This window comes from Perissodus microlepis, chromosome 23, assembly GCF_051167445.1.
Source record: "Perissodus microlepis isolate ML-2025 ecotype Zambia chromosome 23, ASM5116744v1, whole genome shotgun sequence".
Classification (NCBI taxonomy): domain Eukaryota; kingdom Metazoa; phylum Chordata; class Actinopteri; order Cichliformes; family Cichlidae; genus Perissodus; species Perissodus microlepis.
The window spans coordinates 20,161,879-20,189,035 of NC_140482.1; the positions used below are offsets into that span (position 1 = coordinate 20,161,879).

Genomic DNA, 27,157 nt, shown 5'->3' on the forward strand with positions numbered 1-27,157 from the left:
TGTGTGTATTGTTTTTTATTAGCAATACGCTCTAACCATTTAAGCCAACCAGTTAGCTATAAATCAGCAGGTGTACCTAATAAAGTGGCCAGTGCCTGTAACTTACAAACTGCAAACATTCAAGCAAGTAAAGCTCCTATAAGTCATTTGTTGTGACTTTTCAGCAGGGAAGGGGATAGAACCCATGGCCTTGGTGTGTTTAGCACCACGATCTAACCATCTGAGCTAACCAGCTAGCTTCATGCCCCCAGTGTACCTAATGAAGTGGTCAGAGAGTATAATTTACAAGAAGACATGCTGACATTGTTGGCTGGTCCTGAGCTTGAACCCATGAACCCCCTCAGTGTTGTTAGCATCAGGCTCTAGCCATCAGAGCTAACTGGCTAGCTTCATGGGCCCTGGTGTACCTAATAAAGTGGCCAGTGAGTGTGATTCACTAATTGCAAATATTTAACCAAGAAAAGAGAAGAGCAAGCAATTCTTTCACTGCAACTTTTTGACCAGCGTGTGGATTGAACCCTCTATTTAATAATCTGAGCTAACCCTTCAGCTATACACGAATAGCTGTATGTACTAAAGTGATCAGTGAGCGTTAACTTACAAACTTACAGCTTTACATCATAAACTACACATGAGCAAATTTCCCTAATAAAGTGGCCAGCTACTACAATAGTTTTCCTTCCTCTGTTCCTTGTTTTTAGATGAGTAACTACATTTGAGCAATTTTGGGATATATATACATATATATATATATATGTGTGTGTGTGTGTGTGTGTGTGTATTCTAAATTAATTTATTTTCTAATCCCTTTGAGTTGGAAGAAAACAAGAAAACACGCTTTTCTATCACTGTGGGCGGGGCCCCTCAAAATTTCTACTTAAAGATTAGAAAGATTTTTTTTCTTCCATATTTAAAAAATGCTAGAATCTACCATGAAATGATTATCAACTTTAGTGTGTCAGCCTACAAAAAGCGGTAATATACAGTGCTACACGGACACAGCTCTCTGACAAACACGCCAAAAACTTTCTGTGTTTATGCTGATGGCTCTGATCACCTTCTGTTCTGTAGTGTACATTTTCCCGTAGTCTTCCAATTGCTGCATTTCCCGGAAGCAAACAAAGGAAGAACAGGGACCCCAGCGGTGCTACCTCACCTCTCCATCTCTGCACACACACACACACACACACACACACACACACACACACACACACACACACACACACACACAGACTCACCGCTGCTGCTGCTGCTGCTGCTGCTGCAAAGATCCACCGACAGGAGATCCTGACTAAACAGCTGGACTCTTTAAGCAGCTGCTTTTTCTCAGCTGGACTCTGAGTGGAGACGTCTGTTTGTTTGCAGAGGATGAGGCGGTGATTTACTCCTGGATGTTTCTCCGGTCCGTTTAAGACACAGTGATCCCAGCAGGACAGAGTGAAGCTGTCAGGTAAGTTGCCAACTCCAAATTTAGTTTAAAATAGTTAAGCCAAATGAGACCAAAATATATTTAAAAAAAAATAATTTCTGCCTGTATTGATCAATATAAGATTACTTTATCATGACTAGAAATAATAATGTATGCAAAAGTGTTTCTATGGTATTCCTAAGGGGAGCTGGGCATTTATTGTTGTAATTGTTAATTAATATATCAGTTAATCAGATACTTTTTACATTAACAAATTAATTAAGTTTGCCATTTAGAATCTACTTTATCGTGTAAAATATCAAATAAAGAACAAAAATAGAAGGTAGATGCTTTAAAGGAAATTTAAACTCAATTAGCTGAAACTTATGAGAGTTTATCTCCAAATTATGCCCCCATTTAATAACATCTACACCTGTAATATCCTTTTTTATTTCCTGCATCCTTATCTCTGCTACACCCATGTTAATATCCCTGTAATTTCCAAAAGGGCACCACAGTTTCTGAAACATTAGCTTATCGTATGAACATCATTCAGAAGCCATTACACAGCAGCTTGTTTGAGACTCACAGTCTTGATCAAAAAGCTGCTTATCACTCAGTCTGCACCTTGTTGTCGGCCCGAATACAGTGCATCCTGTAGAGGGTTTTAATTTGCATCCCGACCTTCGATGCTCCCACATACATCACTGCTAACCTTATAGACTACAGGCAGCTTCTTATTTAATCACAAATCACTGTTTTTCAAAGTTCATCTGCTGCATATTGATGAGCCCACACCTTGTTTAATGACTTGTCGTTTTCTCGCGGGGACAGATTTGAGTTGAGGGACCCATGCTATAGAAAACCTTGTATTATTATGATAATCTTGAACTTTACTGACTTCCCCCTCCAAGGAGGAAGGAGTCGGAGAAGAGGGGGAGGATTTTATTTATTTATTTACTTTTCCTGGAAAGAGGCTGTGAGATGAAGGGGCCGCGATATCTTTTTCACCCTTTGTTTCACTGTCATCTTTTTTTCTCGCAGGTTTCTTGCAGCCGGGCGGAGAAGAGGTGTCCCTCCCACCCTGGACTACATTTCCCACCGTGTACTGTTTCTGGGTTACGTCATCCATACCTCGCTGTAAAATCTCATTTAGCAAGAATGCAAACTTTCAAACATTTGCCTTCTTTTGAGATGGATCAGTTAACTGTCGGAATAAACAATGTTCAAGCGAATGTTGAGAATGAAACTGTAGCCACATCATTTGCTTGAATGTATTTCATGCCTCTAAAGCAACACACCCTCATACCAGCAGCACTGATTTCAGTCCTAACGCTGGCTAATGGGGGCCTCTCAAAGGTGCAGGTCATCCATAAACCCTTCTTCTTTTAGTTCTCTTTTCTTTGTGGGAACACTTCTCTCTTTGATGATGACCGCCTATACCTGCCCTAAGCTCTGCCACTGCACAGAGAGGAACGGCATGGTGGTGCAGTGCACTTCGCGCAACCTGGAAAGCATCCCGCCGAACTTACCCAAGGACACTGTGGTTCTCCTGCTCTCGTCGAACCAGATCCGACACGTCCCGAAAGGAGCCTTCGCTGACCTTCACCGCCTCAGGGAGCTGGATCTATCTCACAACGTCTTGGAGAGCGTGGAGGTCGGTGCCTTTCAGGGGGTTTCCGAAGCCCTGCGGACCTTGGATCTTTCAAACAACCATCTGAGCGGCCTCCCCAGGGACACCTTCACCAAGCTGCACGCCCGAATCCGCCTCTCCCAGAACCCCTGGCACTGCGAGTGCTCACTGCAGGAGACACTGAGGGAGCTGAGGCTCGACCCCGAGACGGTGAACGAGGTCAGCTGTTTCACGTCAGAGCAGGAGGAGTACGTGGGACAGCCGGTGATCCAGGTCCTGGACTCGGGGATCAACTTTTGCAACTTCCACCACAAGACGACTGACGTAGCCATGTTTGTGGCCATGTTCTGCTGGTTCTCCATGGTGACAGCTTACATCATTTACTACATCAAACACAATCAGGAGGACGCCAGAAGGCACATGGAGTACCTCAAATCACTGCCCAGCACTTCTCACATGAGCAAGGACTACGACACAGTGAGCAGCGTGTTTTAGGATGAATATGGATCAAAGTGCAGCGATGAATACAAATGACAGAGAGGCGATGAATATGTTTACAGCGAGCAATACTGAGAAGTGACAGGCGTGAAGGCACAAAGATTTAAGGGGGAGGTTTTAAAATGTTGCTGTAATCATCAAGTGCAGGCTTTAAACAAAAAGAAAGACACAGCTCAGACTCAGATAATTTACTTCTTTAATAACAAAAGATGTCAGATCCTTATTTCTCACTCCAATGTGCTTAACACACCTCAAAAGTTTGCATATCACACCAAGTTAAAGAAGTTCAGCTACCAGCTGAGGAGAACCCGAGAGCCACTTGAGTGTGAAACAGAAATGAGCTCCTCGACAAATAATTCCCATGGCTTCACAGAAAAATATCCAAGTTTGATTTTGTTTAATGCATTTTAAAAAAGAAGAAGCAGGGGGACCTTTAGGGGCAACAGCGGAGAAATTAGCTGTAGTAGCTGTTAATCTCTGTTAAAACTGATATATGTTTCCCTCCTAATGTTAAGATGATGTATGCTTAATGATGCAATGCATAAAGGATATAGGTGTTGTAGAGGGGATTTGATGGCTGTAGGAACCCCTGTGACACCCCTGCACTGTCAATTTAAGGTGGCTTGGCAGCCCAGAATTACATTTCACACTTGAGCCCTCGTTTTGCTTCAAATGTTGATAAGTTTGTTACTTTTGGAAAAAGAAATATGATAAATTCCTGCCACAAAAACAAAGTTCAGTTTGAGAACTGAACTGATCGTCTCTTTCTCTATTTTTGCTTAACTAAACTGCACACACGAAATGTTTCATCAAATTTCAGATTCTGGAAAGTCTAGTCGGCCACAACCAATTTGGCTCAAGGATTCTTCCGGCTAAAAGGGAGATTTTCCTCCCCACTATCGCCAAGTGCTTGCTCACATGGGTCATTGGATTGTTGTGGCTTTCTCTGTATTATTATAGGTTCTTAACCTTACAATATAAAGCGCCTTGAGGCGAGCGCTGTCATAATTTGGTGCTATTTAATAGGGATATTGGCTTTGTATGACATCATCCAGAGTAACAAGTAGAAAAAACAGTCCAAAATTGAGTATTTAGAGCAGTCTGAAGTGTGAGCATTTTGTACATAAGGATTCCTTGATTGTATTCTGAGTGATTTACTTGAAATTTTAACCATGTTTATTATGAGCATTTACAAGTGTAACAGTGTATATTGCAGGATATAAGTGAAAGAATAACAGGTCCCCTTTAAACAAACTTGATATCGACATGATTTAATCTGTTGTCAACATGTAGGCTCATTGAATCTGCACTTCCCCTGCACGGTGGGTGCATGGTTGTTGTTTTTTAATTTCCTCAGTCTCTTCCTGCTGCGCCTGACATCTGAAAGCAGCTTAACCAAAGTGGACCCCACCCACAGGTTTTTACACCTAAAGCTTCCAACTACTTGACTGTGGAATTCACACCAATTAGGACCGGCTTGACTTGTAGCACTCGCAGAAGAAGAAGTGGTGACAAATAAGGCAAGAACCTGAAAACATGTGTTTTTGTTTGTTTTCATCTATTAATTTGGATTGCATCACACAAATTTCATGCCTGTTGACACACACACTGGTTTTTACTGGAAGAATTATTTTATTTAGACTTAACATAAAACCATATTTTTCAATATATGACCTTTTTTTGTGTACAAGTTGATGCTCATTAAAAATAGTTGGACAGAAATCAACCAGAAAATATGGACATAGCTGTGATCTCACCCGTTATGTGTGTATTGTTCTATTCATTTATTTATTTATTTTAAGTAACGAGTAATAATCAAAGGGTAGATCGTAACTGAGAGACACTGTGCACTGACAGGGTAGCAATTTGTAGGTAGTCACACCTGAAAGTATTCTCTACTCAGTTTCAAGGGAGTTGTTGAAAGCTCTCCGCCAATCTGCTCAAACAATCTGCAGGCATAACATATTCCTCACAGTGAGATCCTGTTATCTGTTCGTACAGATTTTACGATGAAAAATACCCCTGGCTCCAAATATGGAAGTCATATATCTTCAGCTGCATAGATCTAGATGGAGCTGAATATTAATACGTCTTAAAACCCAGAAATAGTTTCATCCTACTAACGGCTCAAGTTCATAAATCTAACGAGCCATCGTGGAGGGTGCTTCAGTATCCACAGTGTAGTGATCCATTTATCCGCTACATAGTCGTTTACGCAATTCATGTGGTTTCTATCAAACTGTGCAAAAGTCTTGAGCCATCCTCTTAAATATATCTTCATATTTTGGAAGGAAAATGGAAAATGGGTGTAACAGTTTATTGGCCGGAAAAAACAAGTAGTATCAACTATCCTAATGAGCCTGAAAGTCAAAATTTGGTGTGACCACTTTTATTCTTTAGCACAGTCTGATCTGTCTTAGGCAGCTTTCTTATAATTTCTTTAAGGAATTGTAGCAGGGCGTGGTCAGTGGTGCCAGGGCAGGGAAGGCAGACGCACCTGCAGGGCATCTGCAATCACGCCGCTCTGGGTTAAAACACTGAACGGGGTCCTATCATGTCGTTGTTGTGGTTGGTGATGTGTGCGGTTGGCAGTGGGAGAGCTGTGGCTGTTCGTGTGTTTATAAGCAACTGTGTTAATAAAGAGATGCTTAAAAGCATAAATATGTCATCGGGTCTGCCGTGGTTCATTACAGTAGTCTTCAGAAATAGTTCTCCAGGCTTCTTGAAGGACATTCAAAGCTCTTCTTTGGATGTTTCTGCCTTTTGTTCTGTTCTCTGTCAACATGATCCCACACTGCTTCAATAACGTTGAGGTCCGGGCTCTGGGAGGCCAATCCATGACTGATAGTGCTCCACTGTGTGTTTTTCTATCCAGTTATGACTTCTCTGTACATACTGACGATGATTTAGATTCATCACTCCATCAGCCCCGTTATCACTGATTTTCACTCTAGTTCTTGTGTAATTTTCATATATCAGGCTTTTCTCCCTGTTTCCTTTCCTTAAGAAGCCACCTTTTCACTGAAACCATTTTTCAGTGTTAAGGTGAAATCTTTTTTGATGCTTAAATGATTCATACGTCAGTGTTAATTGGCTTAACAAACATTAACATTCCTTTGAAAATGATCAGGCACAAGGACTGGACTGAAAGTGAGTGAAAAAACAGCCAATGTCCAAAGAAATAGTTTCAAAGACCTTCAGAAATCCTGGAGAACTATTGCTCAAGAAGAAAATCTGGCTGCTTGGAAGCTAAATAGAAAGAAACGAGAGTGGCTCAAGACTTTTGTACCATATCCAGCCCCTAGAAAAGTGCATTTAACTTTCTTTTTTTTTTGCTTAATATCTATCTCTGACCTTGTAGTCTCTAAACCTCGACCTATCCCTTCTGTCACACAGTCAGGACTTTAATTACGATCCACATTACTTTGTCTTACAAGTCCCGAGGGCTGCAGTGTACATCATATTGAAGCGAATATTATTAATTATCTGGATACAGCTGAGGTCAGTGTGTCTCGCTAACTTTAAGAGTGACACTTCATTAGAGCTGTGTAAGCGCTTTAGCCAAATGGAGAGAAATGCTCAGTACCGCAGCAGACAACAGCTTTTGTCGACATCTGAGAGGCGCACTGTGTCGATTAATAGCTTTCTTTGTTTGTTAAATACTAAAAACATCACCTCAGACAGGAGAAAGTCAATAAAATTATCTGTTTGTCTTCTCTCTGCTGTTTCTTCTTTGCCAGCACTCATGAATTTTTAGACCTTTTCTCCCTTTGCTTTGCTGTTTAAGTCTGTTATCAGTAGAATCTAAACAAGCCTCCAGTGAACTGAAATATGTAGATTTTTCTCCACAAAATAAGAAAATAAGACTAAATAAAAAGTCCCCTTATAATGAAGTCTTCATCAGTTGACTGTCACACATCCATTTCTTTGACACTATGTCTTACAGGGTAATTTTAGCTGTTTTTAAGCAATTTTGGAAGGAAAAATTTAGGGATTAAAGAGTGCCTTTTGTGCCGTTGCGGAAGTTCGTATAAAATTTAAGGAGGCAAACTTAAATTTTAAGTTTAAACTGCCCCTGCAAAGTGATTTTTACTCTTTTTTTTCCCAATGATTTTTAAGTGTGTGGGGATTTTTGAGGGGAAATGGAAAATGACAGCTTTGAATCTATTTTCCTTCTGGTTCATTTAGACAGTTCACATCAAAACAACCAAAAAATCAAAGACACTCATTGTACTTTCAAATGTTAACAACCTGAAAATCAAAGTGCAATACTCTTTTGTTATTCTCACAAGCATCAAACACTCCCTGCAGCTACAGTCCTGTGAAATAAGTTTTTGTGAGTTTTTATGCAACTTTATAAGTGGAGGAATTTTGTCTCATTCTTCAGTTCACTGAGGTTTGTGGGCTTTCATTTATGTACAGCTCTGATTCATTGCTTTTCACTCATTTGCTGCTGTGCTTGGGGTCAGTTTCAGACATCTCCACTTTGGTCTCATCTGTCCATAAGACATTGTTCCAGTCTTGTGGTTTCTTCAGATGCGCTTTTTAGAGAGAAGAGGCTTTCCCTGGCCTTTAGAGTCTTAGATGGAGCTCTTGGTTTTATGTAGTTACATTTTTAATGATAAAACCTGCCTACATGAAACACAATTAATATTTATACATATACTTACTAACCTTCAGAGTAAAATGGGAAGTAACCAAAGACAAATAACTTATACAGAATGTGAAAACTTGACAAGGAAAACATGAGAAGAAATGATGCAGAAGAAACTCAAAGCACTGCAAAACTAACGGGCAATGCAAACAGAAACCGTGTTTTTGTGAGACAAGGTGAAACGTCTCACTGATGCTGAGAGATGAAATGGAGTTTGAATGTACCTGCTGTACTTACAAACCTAACACACACATGCTGTGGTGAATGGTCAGGTGGAAGGAGTGGACTGAAAATTTGTGAAAAAGCAGTCAATGTCCAAAAAAACACATTTGTAAGACTTTCAGAAAGCCTGAAGAACTATTGCTCAAGAGCACTTCAAAAGATTACAAGAAAATCTGGCTCCTTGGAAGAAAAATATGAAGAACTGAGGGCCAGCTCAAGACTTTTGCACAGCACTGTACGTCATGTTAACTAATATTCGTGTGTGTGTGTGTGTGTGTGTGTGTGTTATATATATATATATATATATATATATATATATATATATATATATATATATATAATACAATGAAATATGTTGGAAGATGGAAGATTAAAAAGAATTTAATTCTTCCTTGGAGAGCACTTTAGGTTGTGCTACCAGCCGGACTCATTGAAAGTAATAACACCAGCAACAAAGTTGTTCTTAGTTGACATATTCAGCAAGTTCTTCTGAAACTCAAAGCAGCTCCCTGGTGATTTTACTGTATCACAAAACTTTGACTGGACACAAGTGCAACGATGCTTCACACCAAAAGCACAACATCATATTGTTCATTCACGACAAGTAAAATAAACATTGAGTATCGTTCAAACACGTTTTGATAGGCAGCCCAAGGGCGCCCCAGTACAAACCCCTGCAGATAAACCTTGAACAGTGATCCGTGAAAGTGCGGCGTCACGCATCAGCTCTGACCGATAAAGGTGAAGCCTGCAAACGAGTATCTGTTTGTGTGTGCGTCTGTGTGTAAATGAGCACTTCAAAAAGTCAGTGTGACCGAGAGGCGTTTAGATTTTGATGGATTGACAGTCGAACTTGATCAAGAAAACATTTTTTCAAACTACTGTAAAGGACAACAGAGAAAGTCTCACTTTCATCTGTGTGAAAAACATGTTTAAATATATGGAGAGTTGCACAGTATCTCCTTAATGGCAGTGTGAAAGAGGGACAGACACTCAGAAACCACTGTGATAGTAGCACAGGCTCCCATAACACAACTGCAGCCAGATGGCAACAGAAAAACCTGAGGGCTGATGAAGTGAGGAAACTGAATTATCCAGGTAATTTTGTGACATCCGAAGTACCTCCATGGATAAGTTTAACCCATACCATCTTGGGGTTTTTTCAACAAGACTTGCCTTATATGGATAATTGACCAGCTAATTTTGGCGAGCTCATAAACTGTATAAATGTAATGCACAGGTATAAATTAGTGATAAAATTAATAACCACATAATCTAACTCATGTCCAGTTTTGACTTGAAGTAGTGGATAAGGTCGAGCATACTCTTCTGATTCTGTCTTCCTCCCCTCACGCCCAACCAGTTGCAGGAGATGGGTGCCCCTCCCTGAGCCTGGTTCTGCTGGAGGTTTCTTCCTTTAAAAAAGGGAGTTTTTCCTCCCCATTGTCGCCAAGTGCTTGCCGAAAGGGGGTCTTTACCATACAATATAAAGCGCCTTGAGGTGAGTGGTGTTGTGATTTAGCGCTACATAAATAAAATTGAATTGAAATTGATTTGATTGGCTCGAGCTGCCTGTGCATGTGCCAATTATGGCCACAGCCATAACTCCACAGTCATATCTCAATTTTCATCAAGTTTTAAAGCTGTTCATTTCTGCTGTAAAGTTGGACAGTAGCCGCAAATGACCAGTAGAGGAACTGAAGTTTGTGTCGCTTTCATTTTTAAGATCCTATAAAGTGAAATTAAAGCCAGACAGGTTGAATGTGAGAAAAATAAAGAAGGCTGACTTTTTAAATAAAAGGAATACCAATCGAACAAGTGAAACCAAAATCCAAAAATGTCAATACAAAAACCGGGACCAAGAAAGCATGTTTTAATGGGACAAGGTGAAGCATGTCACTAATGCTGAGAGATGATATGCCACTAAAAAAGGTTGTAGTGGGAGGTCCACAACTGGGTCATCATACACTGACTGGGATGACACAGGAGATGAACAAACACAAAGACTCGAACACAGGCTGAGATAGCACTAAGGGAGAGAGGACTAAGATCACTGAGAACTAAATCAAAGTCTGAAACACAAATACTGAGACGCAGACCCAGTACCGTGACAGAAGTGCTCCAATTATGATATGCGACTTCACCAATGAGCATCAAGGAGACATGGACTCTCAGAAACTGAACTTTGTTCCTCACAAAATTTGTCTTCCTGCTGACAGAAAGTAATTTAATGCTATTTCATTGTTTTTGACAGTATGTCTTTGTATAGCGAGCTAATTCCTTCAGGAATTTCTTCAAGCTGTTTAAGATTGTTATTAGATTGACTGATCAGATTTCTTATACTGTCATTCAGTATATAAATTAGACAAGAAAAGACTGTAGTGTTTTACACAGAGCACAAAGATTGTATTATACTGTATAAGTAAATAAAATAAATAAAAACGATATATACAAATATCTGTATGTGCATTTTGAATGTAACAGTCTGGAGGCAGTTATATAAAAGTCAGCGGCAAGCTTACAAGGTAAGAAGTGAAAGTGAAAGGAACGCTATGATGTGAGGTTTGGAGATGGTGGCGCTGACAAAAAAAACAGGATGATTTGATTTTTTGAGTGGACAAGATTAGAAATAAGTACATGAGCACCGAGCAGGTTGGAGACAAAGTTAGAGAGGCAAGGCTGAGATGATTTGGAGATTCACAGAGGAGGGAGAGTGGATATATTGGATGCTGAGCTACCAGGCAGGAGGAAAAGAGGAAGATGTAGTGAAGGAGGACATGCAGATGGTCGGTTTGACAGAGGAGGATGTTGAAGATAGAGGTGCAAGCAGATGATCAACTGTGGTGAACCCTAAAAGGAGCAGCTGGAAGAAGAAGAAGAAGAAGGCAGGCTTAATTACTAGAAGGTGGATCTTATACGTTGCCTTCTGGTTGCCAAAATTGCATTAAGTACCTTTAAACAGCCACAGGAAACATCATTTAATTATCTTGTCATTGAAGACATTTACCAGGGTTCATGTAGTGCTTCCCACAAGAGTGCTCTGCTCCCACACGTTATTCAATTGCATCCTTAAAAAAATGTTTCCTTTAATTAGTGTAGCTGCTTAACAGCTACACTTGATGCACATTTAATGTATGCACTTTGGCTTTTTCCTTTTAAACATTTGAAATTCTCGTCACACATATATAAAAACACACACATGCAGAGATATTACTCGGCCTCCCAGCAGCATTTATTTTTGTTCATGTTGTTTCTGAAGATGGACAAATGGTGTGGGTGAACTAGTAGACCTACAACAGCACATGCACAGAGACACAAACAATGTGCCTCAGTGAATACAAACTCCTGTTGTCAGGCTATTCATGGTGTGCATAATGTGTCACGGTGATGTCTGTTCTTCCATAGAGCACAGGAAGCGCATGCTAATGAGAGGAGCGTTAAAGCAAAGATTAATGACATGTTTGTTTTCTCGTCCTTTCAGACTGCATTTCCTGGGCACATTTCAGTGTTTTTAATTAGTTAGGAAGCAATTAAGGAGCAGAAAGGAGACCAAAAAAAATCCAAAAAAACATTCACATTGCAACAGAAAGTTGTGAAAAAAGAAGATTTAGTGTTTTGATGTTTGGATTTGGAGTGGAGGGGAAATGGGAGGAAAAATCATTTATTTTCATTGTGTTGCACAAACATATGGAAGCCCGTTTCCGCCACAAAAAAAAAAAAGGATCCATAACTCAAAATTTCGAGTTATTTTCTCGAAATTTCGAGTTACTGTCTCGAAATTTCTACATATTAACTCGAAATTTCTACATATTAACTCGAAATTTCGATTTATTAACTCAAAATTTTGAGAAAAGCAACTCGAAATTTCGAGTTAGCGCTGCCAATCAGTAATCTACGTGAATGACATCATTTCCTTGTTACCCGGAAGCTGAAGCCCTCAGCTACAAATGCTACAGCTAAGCTACCGGTATTACATCCAGTCGTGAATGCACAGATTGCTGAGTGTTTTCAGCCTGGCTTCACAAATGATGAAATCCCTGTGTTATTAGCTGAATCACATGGTGTTACAATCAGCAAACGTACTCGCGAAAGCGCCAATTTGTTGGGATCCGTTTTTGAGTGCGCGGTCCTCTGCGACATATGCGTCTGGGTAACAAGAAAGCGACCTCATTCACGTATATTTTTGATTGGCAGAGCTAACTCGAAATTTTGAGAAAAGTAACTCGAAATTTTGAGTTATGGATACTAGCTGTTTTGTTTTTATTTAGTGGCGGAAACGGGTTTCCATACAAACATGCTCGGTTTGGGGTGAAGGCTGAAAGCTATGAAACAGTGGAAATGTGCTTGTGTGAGGTGAGAGAGCGATGAGGCAGAGTAAGATAAAGAAAAAACTCTGAATGAATGAATTTGAACTTGAAGTTTTTAAATCTGTGACTGGGTGTCTTATGCTCATACATTACCAGTGACCTAATAGTTAAGGCGCTGCCCTCCTAAACCAGGGAATGTGGATATCTGGATATCTGGATCAATCCGTCCACCTATACTAACAAGGTGCACCTAATAAACTAGTAGGTGAATAGATATACTTTGAAAATAAATACAAAAGTGTGGTAAATAAACATAAGCAGGTAATTAAATAAAGGAAAGTGAAAATGAAGATCAATGTGCTAAAAAATAAATGCAAATGGGGGGGGGGGGGTCTAAAGCTACAAAGTGGCTGTAAACAGCACGTTCAATTCAATTAAATGTTCTATTTAACATATTTCTAAATTGACTAAATCAGTAAAAAAAATCGCCAACACTTTAATTTTATTACAATATAATAACATAAAAGATCACAAAATCTTAGAATGATTGAATGCTGCAGATACTCTTGTTGAAACACAGATAAAACACTTGTTTTCTTCTCCCTCGGTTTTCATTAAGATTCAAAACAGACAAAGCAGTCACCCTACTGCAGAGGAGAAGCCAGGCCCTCAGCAGCCCATTACCACCAGTGGCCAGGGAGGTTATTCTTCAGAAGCTGCTACAGCTCTCAAACCAGAGGAGCACACAACAAAGAGCTTGATTATATCTGTGAAGGGAACCATTAAACACAGTTGTATCACCAGTGTTGGGACTAACGCGTTATTAAGTAACGCGTTACAGTAACTACGTTATTATTGTGGGAACGAGCACGGTAACTAGTTATTATGCCAAAACCAGGAACGCGTTACTCATTACTGGGATTTAGATAGGCTCGTTATTCGTTACTTCGTGTGGTGGCTATCGCAGAGCCTCCACAGATTCAATAACATTAGCAAGTGGTGGAGGCCAGCAGGTGGATGAGGGAAAAGGGAGGCAGGAGGAGGAGAGACCCGAGGCTGCCGCCGGTCCGAGTGTCAGGTGAACTGAACTTCAGGTAAGAAGTTATGACCTGCAGTCTATCTGGGTCAGATATAAACCAAGTTTAGTTGGAGTTTATTTTCGTCATGCTGACTTTTTCGTACTGGGTACTAGCATGACAGAGTTTCTTTACAGCTGGGTGGGTGCTATGATGTTACTGATGTTGAACTTTATTTTGTTCATAAGGTTAATTATTAGAGTTGCCAACCGTCCCGTAAAAAACGGAATCGTCTCGTATTCAGAGAAAATATTACGCGTTTCGTATTGAGGTGAAAAGAAACACAGTTTGTCCCGGACTTCAGCTACAATGAAAAAGACACAAAGCTGGAGTTATTCTGTGTCTTTGCTGCACAGCTGCCTCTTCTTCTCTCATTCTCTCCCCCTCCCTCTCCTGTTTCTACTTCAATCATGAAACTGATCAATGATCAGCTGATCGGCTTTTCTCTCTTGTTTGTTTATCGCCCACTTTGCGCCAGAAAGAGGAAACCAGTGGCACAGCAGCACGTTTAAACTTGATCAGCTGTTGTTAGAATTTATTTAATATTACTTTCTAGTATCAGCTGATGTTTGCTGGAGCCACAGCTGTTAAGCTGCTGGTCATGATATCGGTTTGGTTATCTGGTGAGAGGGAAACATGAAGATGAAACCAGGAGATGTCCTTACTGAATCATCAGAGCTGAACAGGTGATGGAGAAACAGGTTTACCTTTTAGGTGACATGGATGAGTTGAAGGGAAGTTATGAACTGTTTCTGAGAGGCAAATAACACCAGGATCCTTTTTTATGTAGCTGACAGCTGGTAACTGTGCAGGGGCGGGTCTAGCAAAGTGTTGCCAGGGGACCAGGTAGGGCATTAACAGGGAGAGGGGGGGTACAAAGAAATACTTTTCTTTCTTATTCTCATTTAAAAATGTCTAGCTTTAAAAAAAATAATTATCTGAATCTTACAACAAACGACTGATAGATTGAAGCATATATACCATCAGAACAGTGTACATCACTGTCACAACAGTGTTTGTTTTCATTCAAAGGCTTTATGATTTTTCCTATAATGGCGGGCCGGTCTCTAGTCAAAACGCCCGGGCCGATTTTTTGTCCCAGTCCAGCCCTGTATGCAGCTCATCTGCAGTCTGGTGTTACCTACATCTTCCTATTCAGAAGGCAGAATTTCTGAGTTCTGAGTACAATCGAAAGCACCACGACTGCAGTTTTTGTGTTGGATGTAAAAAGCAGGCTAGAATCATGGCGGCGGTCAACGACGGTCCAGGCGTGGGATTTCTCTTGTGTAAATATGCACATTATCTTTTCCTTTCTATTGGTAGGTGGCACAGTGCACTTGTGGCAAGTAAGCAAGCTAGAAGACTGTTACTTTGAAAGTAACGAGTAACTGAGTTACTTTTGATAGAAGTAACTAGTAATGTAACTAAGTTACTAATTTAAAGTAACTTACCCAACACTGTGTATCACAGCCAAGCGTACCTTTGCAGAGTAAAATGTTTCTCCCCTTGTGACCACTGGATCACTGGATCACCACTTAATCTTCTCCTTCTCCACTGCTCCAGGGCCAGAGGATTGTCTTAGAAGGAAATTTGTCATTCAGAGGATTTTTGAGCTCCCAGAAGTGTGAGAGGTGTAAATGTTTAAATGATAGGGCTTACACCTGTTTCATAAATCTGTGACTCAGGAAAACATTCAGCAACCTCCTGGAGCTCAGCCAGCAGAAGGTTAAGTCTTCTGTGGCCTTTAGCTGAGAGGAAATCAAGCAAAAGAAAAGACAAAAATTTAAAAGAAATTGTTATTAAATGCCAGTCTAAGAGTGCCTTGTCCTAAAAAACAACTTTTGAGGTCCCTCAAAGTCAAAGGCGTGGACGGTAGGTTTTTAACACATGCATTTTCCCCTTCTAAGACACAGTCAGACCTGAAAATACATAAATAAATGAAGCTATCGCCTTCTCATTGCCTGTCAGAGGGTTTTCTCCAAGACTTTTGAAACTTCCCCGAGACCAGCAGACTGTGTCCGTATATGTATTTCTCTGACCTAAAAGTGCATCGGCCCTGAACCTGGCACGATTACAGACCGAAAGCTGAGAGAGCAACAAACTCCCCAGAGTAATCCTGCAAAATGTGCAATATATTTTGACACGCTATTAAGTCAGAAGAGATTTGCGCAGGAAGTAGCTACAACAATGAAATATTACAAAACTGAATGAGAAGATGCCCTTCAAAGTCTGTAATGTAACAAAAAACAAACATTTTTTTAATCAAATACAAGCAGAAATCTTACAAGACTGTCTTTAAGACCACAGCAACAAGACTGAAGTCAGTAAAGCGTGTTGTGAAACAATGACAATACCAGCCCTGCATTTTTTGCAAAAAATTTGTCCTCAAAAAACGCACTGTGAAAAAAAGGACCGTACTGAGCATCTCACAACAAATTTGCTTTGCTTTTGAGTTTTTAAAACACATTTAATATCTCTTGACCTTTTGAAGGGGTCTGGATCCCAGTTTGGTTCCACTGAGTGTTGACAAACTTCTGTTCAGGTTTGTAGCCACCAGTTTTTGAAGACCTGTTTTTTAAGCCTTAAGTTTTGACACCAGACATGGATCTGACTTTGAACCCATATGGTTACTAATTGATGAGTTGTAATTGATAAGCCAGACCACAAGATATTTACTGAGAGCTTAATAATGTATGGTTTGTTATCTCACAGTGCATAACCTTGGAGGATTACAACCACGACTACAAACACTTCAAGCTGGCAAAGTTGGCTAGTGGCAGGATTGCAAGGATACCAGAGGCACTAAAAGGAACGTTTACAAGGTGGGACTAAGACCTGCTGTGATGTATGGTTTGGAGACAGTGGCACTGCCAGGAAGCAGAGCTGAGGATGTAAGATTCCTATCAGAAGGGACAAGAATGACAGACATGAACCGGTCCCTAGGGCTGCGAGAGTGGGGCCTTATCCACTTGACCTTAAATTAGTATCGTGATTCTCAGTCCCTCTAAGTTTGCTCCAAAACGCAGGGTTGGTTGGAGGAAGGGTTGAAGCAATCACTGAAGACCTCACGGGATTCAAAGTAGCGTCATTTCAAAAAGCTCCCACAGAGAAATGTGCTGACACACTAGCAAAAAGATTTATTTGTCAGTTATGTCAAAATAATTTTACATTGTGGACACATACAGCCCACTTTGACTTTAAGTGGGCCAGACCTGTGATTTTAAGGTTTTGTTCCTGATAACCAAAAAGAAATGAATGAGAGCAAATTACATTTTGTGAGCACCAGCCTTGCTTCTAGACTCACTATAATAGGGAGCTAATTAGTAGCCCTTTGACTTGTTCTCTTGGCAGGCGTGAATAATGACACGAATAAAGGCGTACCAGGTTACAGCTGTGCTTTTTCTGCTTCCATATGTCAGACTGTCATAATAAAAAAGTCTATTGTGCAGGCTAAGTGCGAGACACGAGTCATATTTATAACCCTGACGTCCATATATCTACTCACTCGTAATTAAGCTCAACAAGATGTGAAACTAACTATAGAATCCATGTGTGAGGTCATTTGATTAATGCGCTCCATTAATTAACCCTGGCACAGTGTGAAGCAGATATGGAAAAAAAGAAAGGAAAAAATACTGCACTCCAATTTTTTGTCTTCACATCTGTGAAGCTTTACTGGAAAATATCCCACAAGGCAACATGAAAAGAGTAGTTTTCTTCTCTGGAGTGTTTTTATTTTCTTCTTGGATTTGGTGGAACTTAAGTTGCATTGAGAATGTGCAAATTTGCATACAAATCACAAAATCAGATGAAACGGATGAAGGGATTTTTACACAGAAAATGATTTCCCTCTATCAACACATGCATTATTTATAAGCTCTCAGATCCACACTCTCACTGACGGCCTTATCCGAACAGTAGCTTTACTCTGACTCGTGGATATTGTAAAAGTCGATTTGCACCGAAGTTATTTGTCTGGAGGATTTATGTGACACATAAGCAAACCGACTTTATACATGTGGCTTCAGTAAAACTTTAATGTTACATCAAAATAAAAGAGCACTTTAGGTTTGACAATTAGTGTATTTACATAAAAAAAAAATTTTTTTAGTCATAAACATGAGTACCAGGTAAAAAACATCTTCCTGTTTTCCCTTTACAACACGTTGAGGACGTCTGCAGTCTGGTGCTCCAGCAGGGAGTAGCGGTTCTGCTCCTCAGCAACAACCTTAATGGATGCCCCTTGACTGGGTGAGCGGCTGGAGAAGCCGGGTGGAGTCATGCCGCTTGGGTTCCTCTGTTCCCAAGTTGCGTTGGGGAGAGCGGGACTGCGCCGCCGGCCGTCCAGACCCAGATGTGTGCTGATCTGAGACGAACGAAGGCTCCTCATTTGGCCTCTAGCACGCATCTCATAGAGCTCCACTGAGGTTTTCTTGTACCTGGAGGAAATACGGGGTGATTAATTTCACTACTAAACTCAAGCGCGAGTGAAAACAGACCAGGTATGCGGGAGAAGGGAAAACATAAGCTTCATATCACATAAAGTTTATTGTGTTCATCTGGATGCTGAGATTTCAGACAGATAAATGTTTTTAGTCTGAGCTGACTGCATTTTTCCCCACTGTATCAACAGTATATTTACATAATTAATGATACTGGCACCACTGACTAACTAACAATGGGCTATGAGGTCAGTGTGAGGTCAGTTTCATGATCATGATTACCCCAACTGGTCGCAGCAGATGGCCGCCCCTCCCTGAGCCTGGTTCTGCTGGAGGTTTTCTTCCTGTTAAAAGGGAGTTTTTCCTTCCCACTGTCACCAAAGTGCTTGCTCATAGGGGGTCATTTGATTATTGGGTTTTTCTCTGTATGTATTATTGTAGGGTCTACCTTAAAATATAAAGCGCCTTGAGGTGACTGTTGTGCGATTTGGCATTATATAAATAAAAACAAATTAAATCATTGAAATGCAGATTGTCCTTGTCTAGTATGGGGTGAACCTGTGACCTTGGCATTATTAGCACCACACTCTAACCATCTGAGCCAACCGGCTGGAATCCCTATGAGCAAAAATGTCCTAAGAAAATGTCACCCATGCCATTACACCACCACTCTCAGGATGAATTGTTGATATAAAGCAGGATGAATCCATGTATTCATACTGTTTTCGTCAAATTCTAAACTGAAATAGACTCATCCGACCACGGAATATGTTTCCAGATATCTATTGTCCAATTTTGGTGAGCCCCTGTGATGCACGATGTATCATCTTAATTTCCCTCACAGGGGTCAGTCAGGCACCACCAACAGGTCTGATTTAAATTGTGGCTGCTTTGTCCTGCTGTTTCCTCCCTAATCTTTAATATAAGTGTAGATAATGTAAACGCAGATGGACTCACATTTTCAGCAGTAAAGAAGACAGGACCACTGAAACTGATGAGGCGGCCATTGCAGCTGAGCCCATCCAGGGTTGGAGCACCAGGCCAACGGGCATGAACACACCTACGACCAACAGTTCACATTTGAGAAAGAGGCACCTCAATGTCATCCACAATGTGCCAGGATAAGAATAATTTCTGATTTCATTTTGGATTTTGGTTTCCCAAAATATCGAGCTTGCACGTTCACCTTGACTAGAGTCCGTTATTGGTTCAGGATTTTACTGTAGCTCTCACCTGCAGCAATTGGTATTCCAACAAGATTGTAGAAGAGAGCAAAGACAAAGTTGATCCTTATCCGACGCACCGTCTTCTTGGACAGCTCGATGCTGGCCACCACATCTAGCAGGTCATTCTGCAGAGCGCGAAAAGCGTCAAGTGAGACAGTTTAAACGAGCCAATGTATCTGCACACAGACTATCTGCCACCTACTCGGATCAAGACAATGTCAGCCGCCTCAATAGCCACATCGGTGCCTGTCCCGATTGCGATGCCGACGTCGGCACGGGCGAGGGCGGGGGAGTCGTTCACGCCATCTCCCACCATGGCCACCCGCAGGCCTCGTTTCTGCAGCTCCTGGACTTTTGCTACCTTGTGTGATGGCAGCACTTCTGCAAATACCTTTCTGATCCCCACCTGCAGCCAATCAAACGCTTTGATTATATGTTAAACATTCAGGTAGATTTTAAGAATGTGCAAGTGTTACCTGTGCTGCTATGGCTTTAGCTGTGCGCCTGTTGTCTCCCGTCATCATCACCACCTCAATGCCCATAGTGTTCAGTGTATGCACTGCTAATGCTGACTCTGCTTTCACTGTGTCTGCGATGGCTAACATTGCACACAAAACACCTACACACACACGCACACACACACACACACACACACACACACACACACACACACAAACAGCATAAGATGAAGTTTAAATGTGGCATCAAAGCCACAAAGAAAACCTTGATTTTCCCCTCACCATCTATAGCCACCAGTATGGCTGTCTGCCCTTTGGTTTCGTGGCTCGACATCGCGGCATCCACATCTGCTCCTATGTGGTGGCCATTCCTCCTCATCCACTCTCTGTTTCCAATCAGGACAGAATAAAACAGCCCTTCAGCTGGAAACAGAAGAATGTGATTAAAAACAATGACTGCTTACAGTTACACCTCACTAGCACCAGGTTGGACGCTCTTTGCCTTCAGAACTGCCGTGATTCTTCATGGCATAGATTCAACAAGTTGCTGAATGGTACTCTTTGTGGTCTTCTGCTGCTTTTGAGATGGTCTTCTGCATACCTTGGTTGTAACGAGTGATTATTTGAGTTACTGTTGCCTTCGTCTAACTAAGTGAATAATTTCCCCTTTTCAGACCATTCTCTGTAAACCTTAAATATGGTGATGTGGGAAATATCTGAAAAACTCAGACCAAAAATCATGCCACGTTCAAAGTCACTTAATCACTTCCAAACTCTGATGCTCAATTTGAACTTCAGCAGGTCACTTGTTAACATCGCTGCCAACTGAACATGCATAGCTTGAAAAAACAAAAACTAGCTAGTGTCCGGTATCTACAAAGAACTCTTCCTTGAGATTCTGTGGCCAGTATGGGGCTTGAACCCATGACCTTGGCGTTATTAGCACCACACTCTGACGATCTGAGCTAACTGGCCTACACAGTCTGAAAAGTTGCTCTTGGAGCCCAGGTGGATGATCACAGCGGTTTCCTGAGGGGTTTAACACTGTCTATTAATTTTAATTAATTATTAATTTTAATTAATAGACAAATGCTTCACTACTATAAACGTCAATAGAATATTCTGGTATCTGTACTTGAGTCGTTTGTTTCTGACAACTCCCTACATTAAAAAAAATATCTGTACTTTATACTCCTTACATTTTCAAAAGGGGTCCATGAATTTATACTTGGGGGTGAAACATTTCTTTAAGTGGCTGGTTATTACAAATTACCTGACAACTATACACTGTGTAAGATAAAGACAGTATAAACAGTATAGTGTCAGTGTAGAGAATGGACATTAGCCATGATAGCTGTGAAACATCTGCTGACATCTTGTTGAATTCAGTTATGTGCATCTGCAAAGAGCAGCAGGTCAGCTGATCACAGCCTGTACACTAAGAAAATCTACTGAAGCTCATATTAGAAATTATTGTGAGTTATGATTCTATTCCCCACGCTGAGCCACTACAACCAATTTCAGGTTTCCCCACCTGCTAAATCCCGGTGCAATCCTTGACTGTTCTCATTTTCCTGTTTATGTGTGGAGCGAAAGGCACCCTCTACAATGTAGGCAACAGAAAAAGGTTTTGTTTTTTTCATTCACTTTCACTGCAGGGGACCTACATAGCAGATCACACTGAGTACATTCATTTAAATTTAAATTCAAATAATTTTTGAATTCTTGTGTACTAATGTTATTTTATTATTATATTAACACAGCACAAGGTTCAGTTACCTCTGTACAAAAGTGGTTAATAGACTACTTTTTACTTTTGTACTTTTAGTACATTTCAGAGCCTGTACTTTTATACTTTTGCTTGAGTAATAAAGTTGCTTTAGTACTTCAACTTTTACTGGAGTATTTTTAACCCAGGTATTTGTACTTCTACTTAACTAAAAAAATCTGTACTTTTGCCACCTCTGCTTTGAATAAAGTTTACAGTTACAGTTTTTTTCTGACCTGCAGAGGTGGACTCTCCTGCAGGCAGCATGCTGCTTTCTTCAATAGTAGCCCCCGGCAGCAGGAATCGCTCCTCACTCGGCTGCAGCAGCAGATATTCCACGCTGGACACCCGGCAGCTGATCCCACAGCCGGGCACGGCCTGGAAGTCCTGGCAGCACCCGAGGACATCGGAGCCCAGCTCCTGTCAGAAAGTTGATAGAAAGTCAGTAAAGTTTTCCCCTGAACAGAAAGGCAGGCATAAATAGACCTCTCACCTGTTTGCAGTGTTTTGCAACTGCTATGCCTAGTGGGTGCTCGCTGCTGGCCTCGGCGGTACCCACCACTGCCAGGATCTTCCTCAGGGGCATGCGGGCCACTTCCCACAACACCAGGACTCGAGTCACCCGCGGCACGCCGTTTGTAATAGTGCCAGTTTTATCAAACATCACCACACCGATCTGATTGAGACACATAGAGGTCAGTGTCAGGTTTAAAAGAGTTTCTAAGAGGTGCCTTATTACACTCTGAGCACTGCACTCTAAACATTCCTTCTCAAGATTACTTGATATTATTATTTATTCGATTTTTATAATGTATTTATTTACTTGTTTTTTTGTTGTTGTTTTTTTGTTGTTTTTTTGTAACATATTTGATCTCTGGTTGGAGGGGCCCATTTCTGCCTCAGGCCCCAACAGATGCTAGAATCACCCCTGGCTGTAATCAAGCAGCAATGCCACATGGTGTCACCAGTTAATTAGAATAGAGGCCAACGCAAATATTGAAGTGAAATGTGACATTTCTGTGGTTGTTCCAGCTCTTTTCTCTTTCATTTATTCGCTCATTACAGACATATTTTCTTTCTACCCGCTTCAGTGTTTCTGCAGTTTTAAAAAAAAGCATTAAATGAATCGTAAGGGTCTCGCCTTATGCGCCATCTCCAGCGGCTCGCCTCCTTTAATGAGGATGCCGTTCTGAGCGCCGACCCCCGTGCCAACCATGACCGCCGTCGGAGTTGCCAGCCCCAGAGAGCAGGGGCAGGCGATGGAGAGAACGGTGATAGACGCCTGGAAGGCGAAGCGGACGATGACCTCTGCCTTGGAGATGCTCTGGTTGTAACCCTTTGAGGAGGAGAGTGGTGTGATCAGGCTACAGCTGTTTTTATTCACACAAAAGTCGTCTGTATGCACACTTACCGGGAAGTTCTCCTTCACAATGTCGAAGTTGACAAAGCCAATGGCCAGCCACACTATCAGTGTTAACAGGGACACGATAACAATGAAGGGCACGAAGTAGCCACTGAGTCTATCTGCAAACTGCTGGATGGGGGCCTGAGGAGGAGAAGGGAAAGCAAAATGAGTCTTTATTCTCTTTGTTTTATTCATTCTAGTAACTTTTCCTAAGAGCTTTTCTTGTTTGAGAAGAGTGTATGTAGTGCATAAAGCCCTTTTTTGTATTATACATGCAGAAATTATTTGAAGGAGTTACTGTAGTTTTCGGGTCATAAGCCGCTACTTTTTTCCCCACACTGTGAACACTGCAGCTTATACTGACATGCGGCTAATGCATATTTTTTTTCATGCGGCCAAAAACATTTTGCCTGGTAACAGTAGACCAATAAAATTGATACGTAGTATATATACAGTATATATTTTTACCGGTTGTTAAGAGACGTTGTAATGTTGTTTGTGCACTGTTCCGTAAAAAAACCATAAGCAACGTAATTTCTGTGTTACTGATACATATGTATACTTAAAGGTAGCCGTGTTACAGGCGCTGGTGGAGGAAAAAAAGCATTTGCAGTATGTATTTTTGTATGTTACCATGTTTATGTTACCTTACGGATTAAATTAAACGTTAAAAATCCTCACATGTAATATTTCTGTGTAAATATCTCATATTACAAGTGAAACGCATATGGCTTAAAATCCGGTGCGGCCTGTACAAGTACAAAATTGATTTTCTTTCTAAAATTAGAGCATGCGGCTTTTAATCAGGTGCGCTCTGTAGTCCAGGAATTACGGTACATTAAGAACAGTGAGTGACCTTTAAAGGCAACAAGTGGCCAGTATGGGGGTTGAACCCATGACCTTAACGTTATTAGCAACACAGTCTAATCAGCTGAGCTAATTGGGCAACTGGAAGACAAAGCAAAACGTCTAAATGTGGAAAAGTCTAAATGACAAAGGAATCCAAAATTTTTATCCTTACTTATTCATGCAGAACCAGGGGCAAAATACAACATAGTTTAGTGTTAACAGTCTCTTTTTGTGAACAGTCTCTTTTGAGTGTCTACAGTGTCTGCACACCACGGTAGCAGTAAGCACTGCCTTCATCATAACTACACTGTTAAAACTCAGCAACTAGAACTTTTCAACCATGCAGGACTTCCAGCCCTCCAAGAGCAGGTTCTTTATGGAACTTTATGCATTTGCCATGCTGTCCACATGACAGCCAATCGTATTACATTAAATTTATCACTGTTAGACAACCATACGAACTTTAACGTGACCTTGGTTTCTTGGTTCATCTCTTGAGTTGGGAGCCTGTTTATGCTTGAATGACTCATAGTAGAGTGTTAAGTGGCTTAACAAACAAAAATAATAAATTAAAAATTTCCTTTAAAAATGCTCAGGTACAAGGACTGGACTGAAAATGAGTCCAAAGAAACAGTTTAAAGAGCTTCAGAAAGCTGGAGAACTATTGTTCAAGAAAGTCTGTAAGCTATTAAGGGACTGCTGCAAATATTCCATTTGTGTCATCCGATCATATAAAAACAGTCCAAAATGCGGCGGCCCGCCTCCTGACTGGTACCAGGAAATTCTGCTCTATTACTCCTGTTCTAGCTGGCTTGCACTGGCTGCCCATAAAGTACTGTATTCAATTTAAAATATTACTCCTTACGTTCAAAACTATTAATGAATTAGCGCCAAGTTATCTTAGTGAACTTCTCAGGCCACATATTCCTGCTAGAACACTTAGATCTGCTACTCAACTACTTCTGACGCAACCTAGATCTCGGCTGAAGTCTCGGGGTGACTGTGCGTTTGCTCTGGCTGCACCGGTACTGTGGAATAACCTCCCTCTCGCTATCCACGCCTCTGATTCTATTGCACTGTTTAAATCACGACTAAAGACCCACTTATTCAATCTTGCCTTTCCTTCTAGTTAACATTTCACTTGTGATTTTACACTATGCACTCTTATGCTCATTTAATTCCTTGTTTGTTCTGTATCTGCTGCTTCTCCTATGTATCAGTGACAGTTATCTGCTTGCATACCTAGTACTTGCTTTGGTCCTATTTCTATTTCTATTATCTTCCTTTTATTCTCTATGTTACTTGTTAAGCACCTTGGTATACGCTTGGTTTTAAGTGTGCTTTATAAATAAAGTTTATTATCATTGTCATTATTATTAAACACATGTGAGTGACCTTATAGTTTAAAATTTTGATTTTTATAGCTTACCTTAGAGGTCTGTGCCTCTTCAACCAGTTTGACTATTTGTGACAGTGTTGTTTCAGTACCGACGTGAGTGGCCTCCACCAGAAGGGCACCGTGAGCGTTAATGGAGCCGGCAATCACTAAACTGCCCACCTTCTTACTAACGGGCATTGGCTCACCTGACAGAAAGAGAGGAAAAAAAATTGCAACAAGTGACTAAATGATGGTGTCACAGTCATCTTCTGCCTTTTGTGTAACTGTGGTTTGTTTCTGCTCCAGAGGTCCTTTCAGAGGCTCAACTGCTCAACCACTCTCTGTTGGATCACTGGCTTTCACCCCTTCTTTTTCACCCACCAATCACCCACCAGCTGTAATTAAGAACTGGCTCTCTTGAGCACTCTTGCTTGTTACAGCAGTCCAAAGTTGTGGCCTCAGACTCATGAAATTTTGATATTTCTGATTAATTTCTCTTTATCTTTTTATGTCAGTATTCTTAGTTCTTTTTTTTCTAGTTCTGGTTCCTAATAAATTGGTATAAAATCAGATTCTTTGATTTTCAATAGGTTGAATCTAAAAAATGCCAGATGATTCTTTTTATTGAAATGAATGTTTTTTTCAAACCTGCATGCAAAAAAAATTTTACCAACACAAACCAGACATCTCTGATTACATTTGTAAGACTTTATAACTTAATTACACAAATTTAACCTCTGGGACTAAAGATCTGCAATGCATGCCACTTGTTCTGCCACACAGAGACGGAAAACTCACAGAAATTAATTCTAAATTTGGCTTAAGATGCCTGAAATCCACATTCAAAGCCAAGGATTCGCATCATTCACTCCCTCCTACCTGTAATCAAGGACTCATCTGCCATGGAGCTCCCTTCAATCACTTTCCCATCGACTGGGAACTTCCCTCCAGGGACAACCTTCACAATATCGCCCCTCTGAACGAGCTCCACCAGTACCTGCTCCTCACTGAGGCATAAAAATGTTTTTACAGACACACACGTCATGTACCACAGAGGTGATGGTTTTATTTATTTATCTTACATGTCTCACCTGATGATGGATTTGTCAGATCCCAACGTGACCACAGTGGCATCGGTGGCTTGAAGTGACATTAATTTGGCCAAAGCCTCTGAGGTTTTACTCTAAGACAGTAGAAACAGCACAGGAGAATGTATCGTTACAGTCTTAAAACAAAGATGTACTGCACTAATGGTATGACCTCATACACTCTCCTGTCTACTAAGTATGAGCGTTTTGAATTGCTACAGTCACATGGTTGTATAGTTACCACGGAAATGTGAGAATTTGTATGTATCTAGGTTATATCTGCATAAAGTAATTTTGCAAGAAAAATCTGTGTTCCCAGATTTTCACAAGTGTGCCGATGAGATGGCGACAGAAGAAAGTTCATGCTCTCCTGCTGGTAAGTATGCGTATAAAAAATGGGCCTTCTCTCACTGGTGTTAAAACACCTGCTGCTAGTGTCCCACCACAAAGACAGGAAATTAATCTACAGCATTTCATTTCTGAGACGGCTCATATAAGAATGTTTTAGTTTCTTTGTGTTTTTGTCCAAGCCAGAGTACAGAAGCTTATGATGAATCAGTTAGTAATAATTTCACATATGCAGATGTAAGTTCATGAGGAAAAAACAGCACAAGAGAAAACCTGGCAAAAATGTGGGGAAAAATGGGAAATTTAGCAGAAAAACATGAAGATTTATTTGTCAATTTATGATCTGTCACATTTGTAAGAACAAAATTTAAATTAATGACTAATTTTTTTTCAAAAT

At 40.7% G+C, this 27,157-nt stretch overlaps 1 protein-coding gene, 1 non-coding gene and 1 pseudogene across 3 annotated transcripts in view; 1 reads left to right on the forward strand and 2 right to left on the reverse strand.

Moving 5' to 3' along the window:
* The first annotated feature begins 1,245 nt into the window (after positions 1-1,245).
* On the forward strand, positions 1,246-7,203 carry LOC146361248 (leucine-rich repeat-containing protein 3 pseudogene; annotated as a pseudogene). The gene is made up of 2 exons (XR_014799540.1): positions 1,246-1,450; positions 2,453-7,203. The product of XR_014799540.1 is annotated as a leucine-rich repeat-containing protein 3 pseudogene (transcript).
* A 9,815-nt stretch (positions 7,204-17,018) lies between these two features.
* Positions 17,019-27,157, reverse strand: part of atp7b (ATPase copper transporting beta) — a 99,587-nt gene continuing 89,448 nt past the window's right edge. The window contains exons 9-21 of the mRNA XM_084920848.1: positions 26,416-26,507; positions 26,204-26,331; positions 25,376-25,530; positions 23,104-23,238; positions 22,834-23,028; positions 22,186-22,368; positions 21,929-22,112; positions 20,207-20,347; positions 19,943-20,085; positions 19,669-19,872; positions 19,474-19,591; positions 19,198-19,300; positions 17,019-18,237 (exon numbers count right to left, since the gene is read on the reverse strand). Of these exons, the coding sequence (XP_084776974.1) occupies positions 17,955-18,237; positions 19,198-19,300; positions 19,474-19,591; positions 19,669-19,872; positions 19,943-20,085; positions 20,207-20,347; positions 21,929-22,112; positions 22,186-22,368; positions 22,834-23,028; positions 23,104-23,238; positions 25,376-25,530; positions 26,204-26,331; positions 26,416-26,507 (2,064 nt within the window). The 3' untranslated portion in view covers positions 17,019-17,954. The remainder of the gene's footprint in view (positions 18,238-19,197; positions 19,301-19,473; positions 19,592-19,668; positions 19,873-19,942; positions 20,086-20,206; positions 20,348-21,928; positions 22,113-22,185; positions 22,369-22,833; positions 23,029-23,103; positions 23,239-25,375; positions 25,531-26,203; positions 26,332-26,415; positions 26,508-27,157) is intronic.
* Positions 20,826-20,899, reverse strand: trnai-aau (transfer RNA isoleucine (anticodon AAU)). Its single transcript has one exon. It is a non-coding gene; the product is annotated as a tRNA-Ile (tRNA).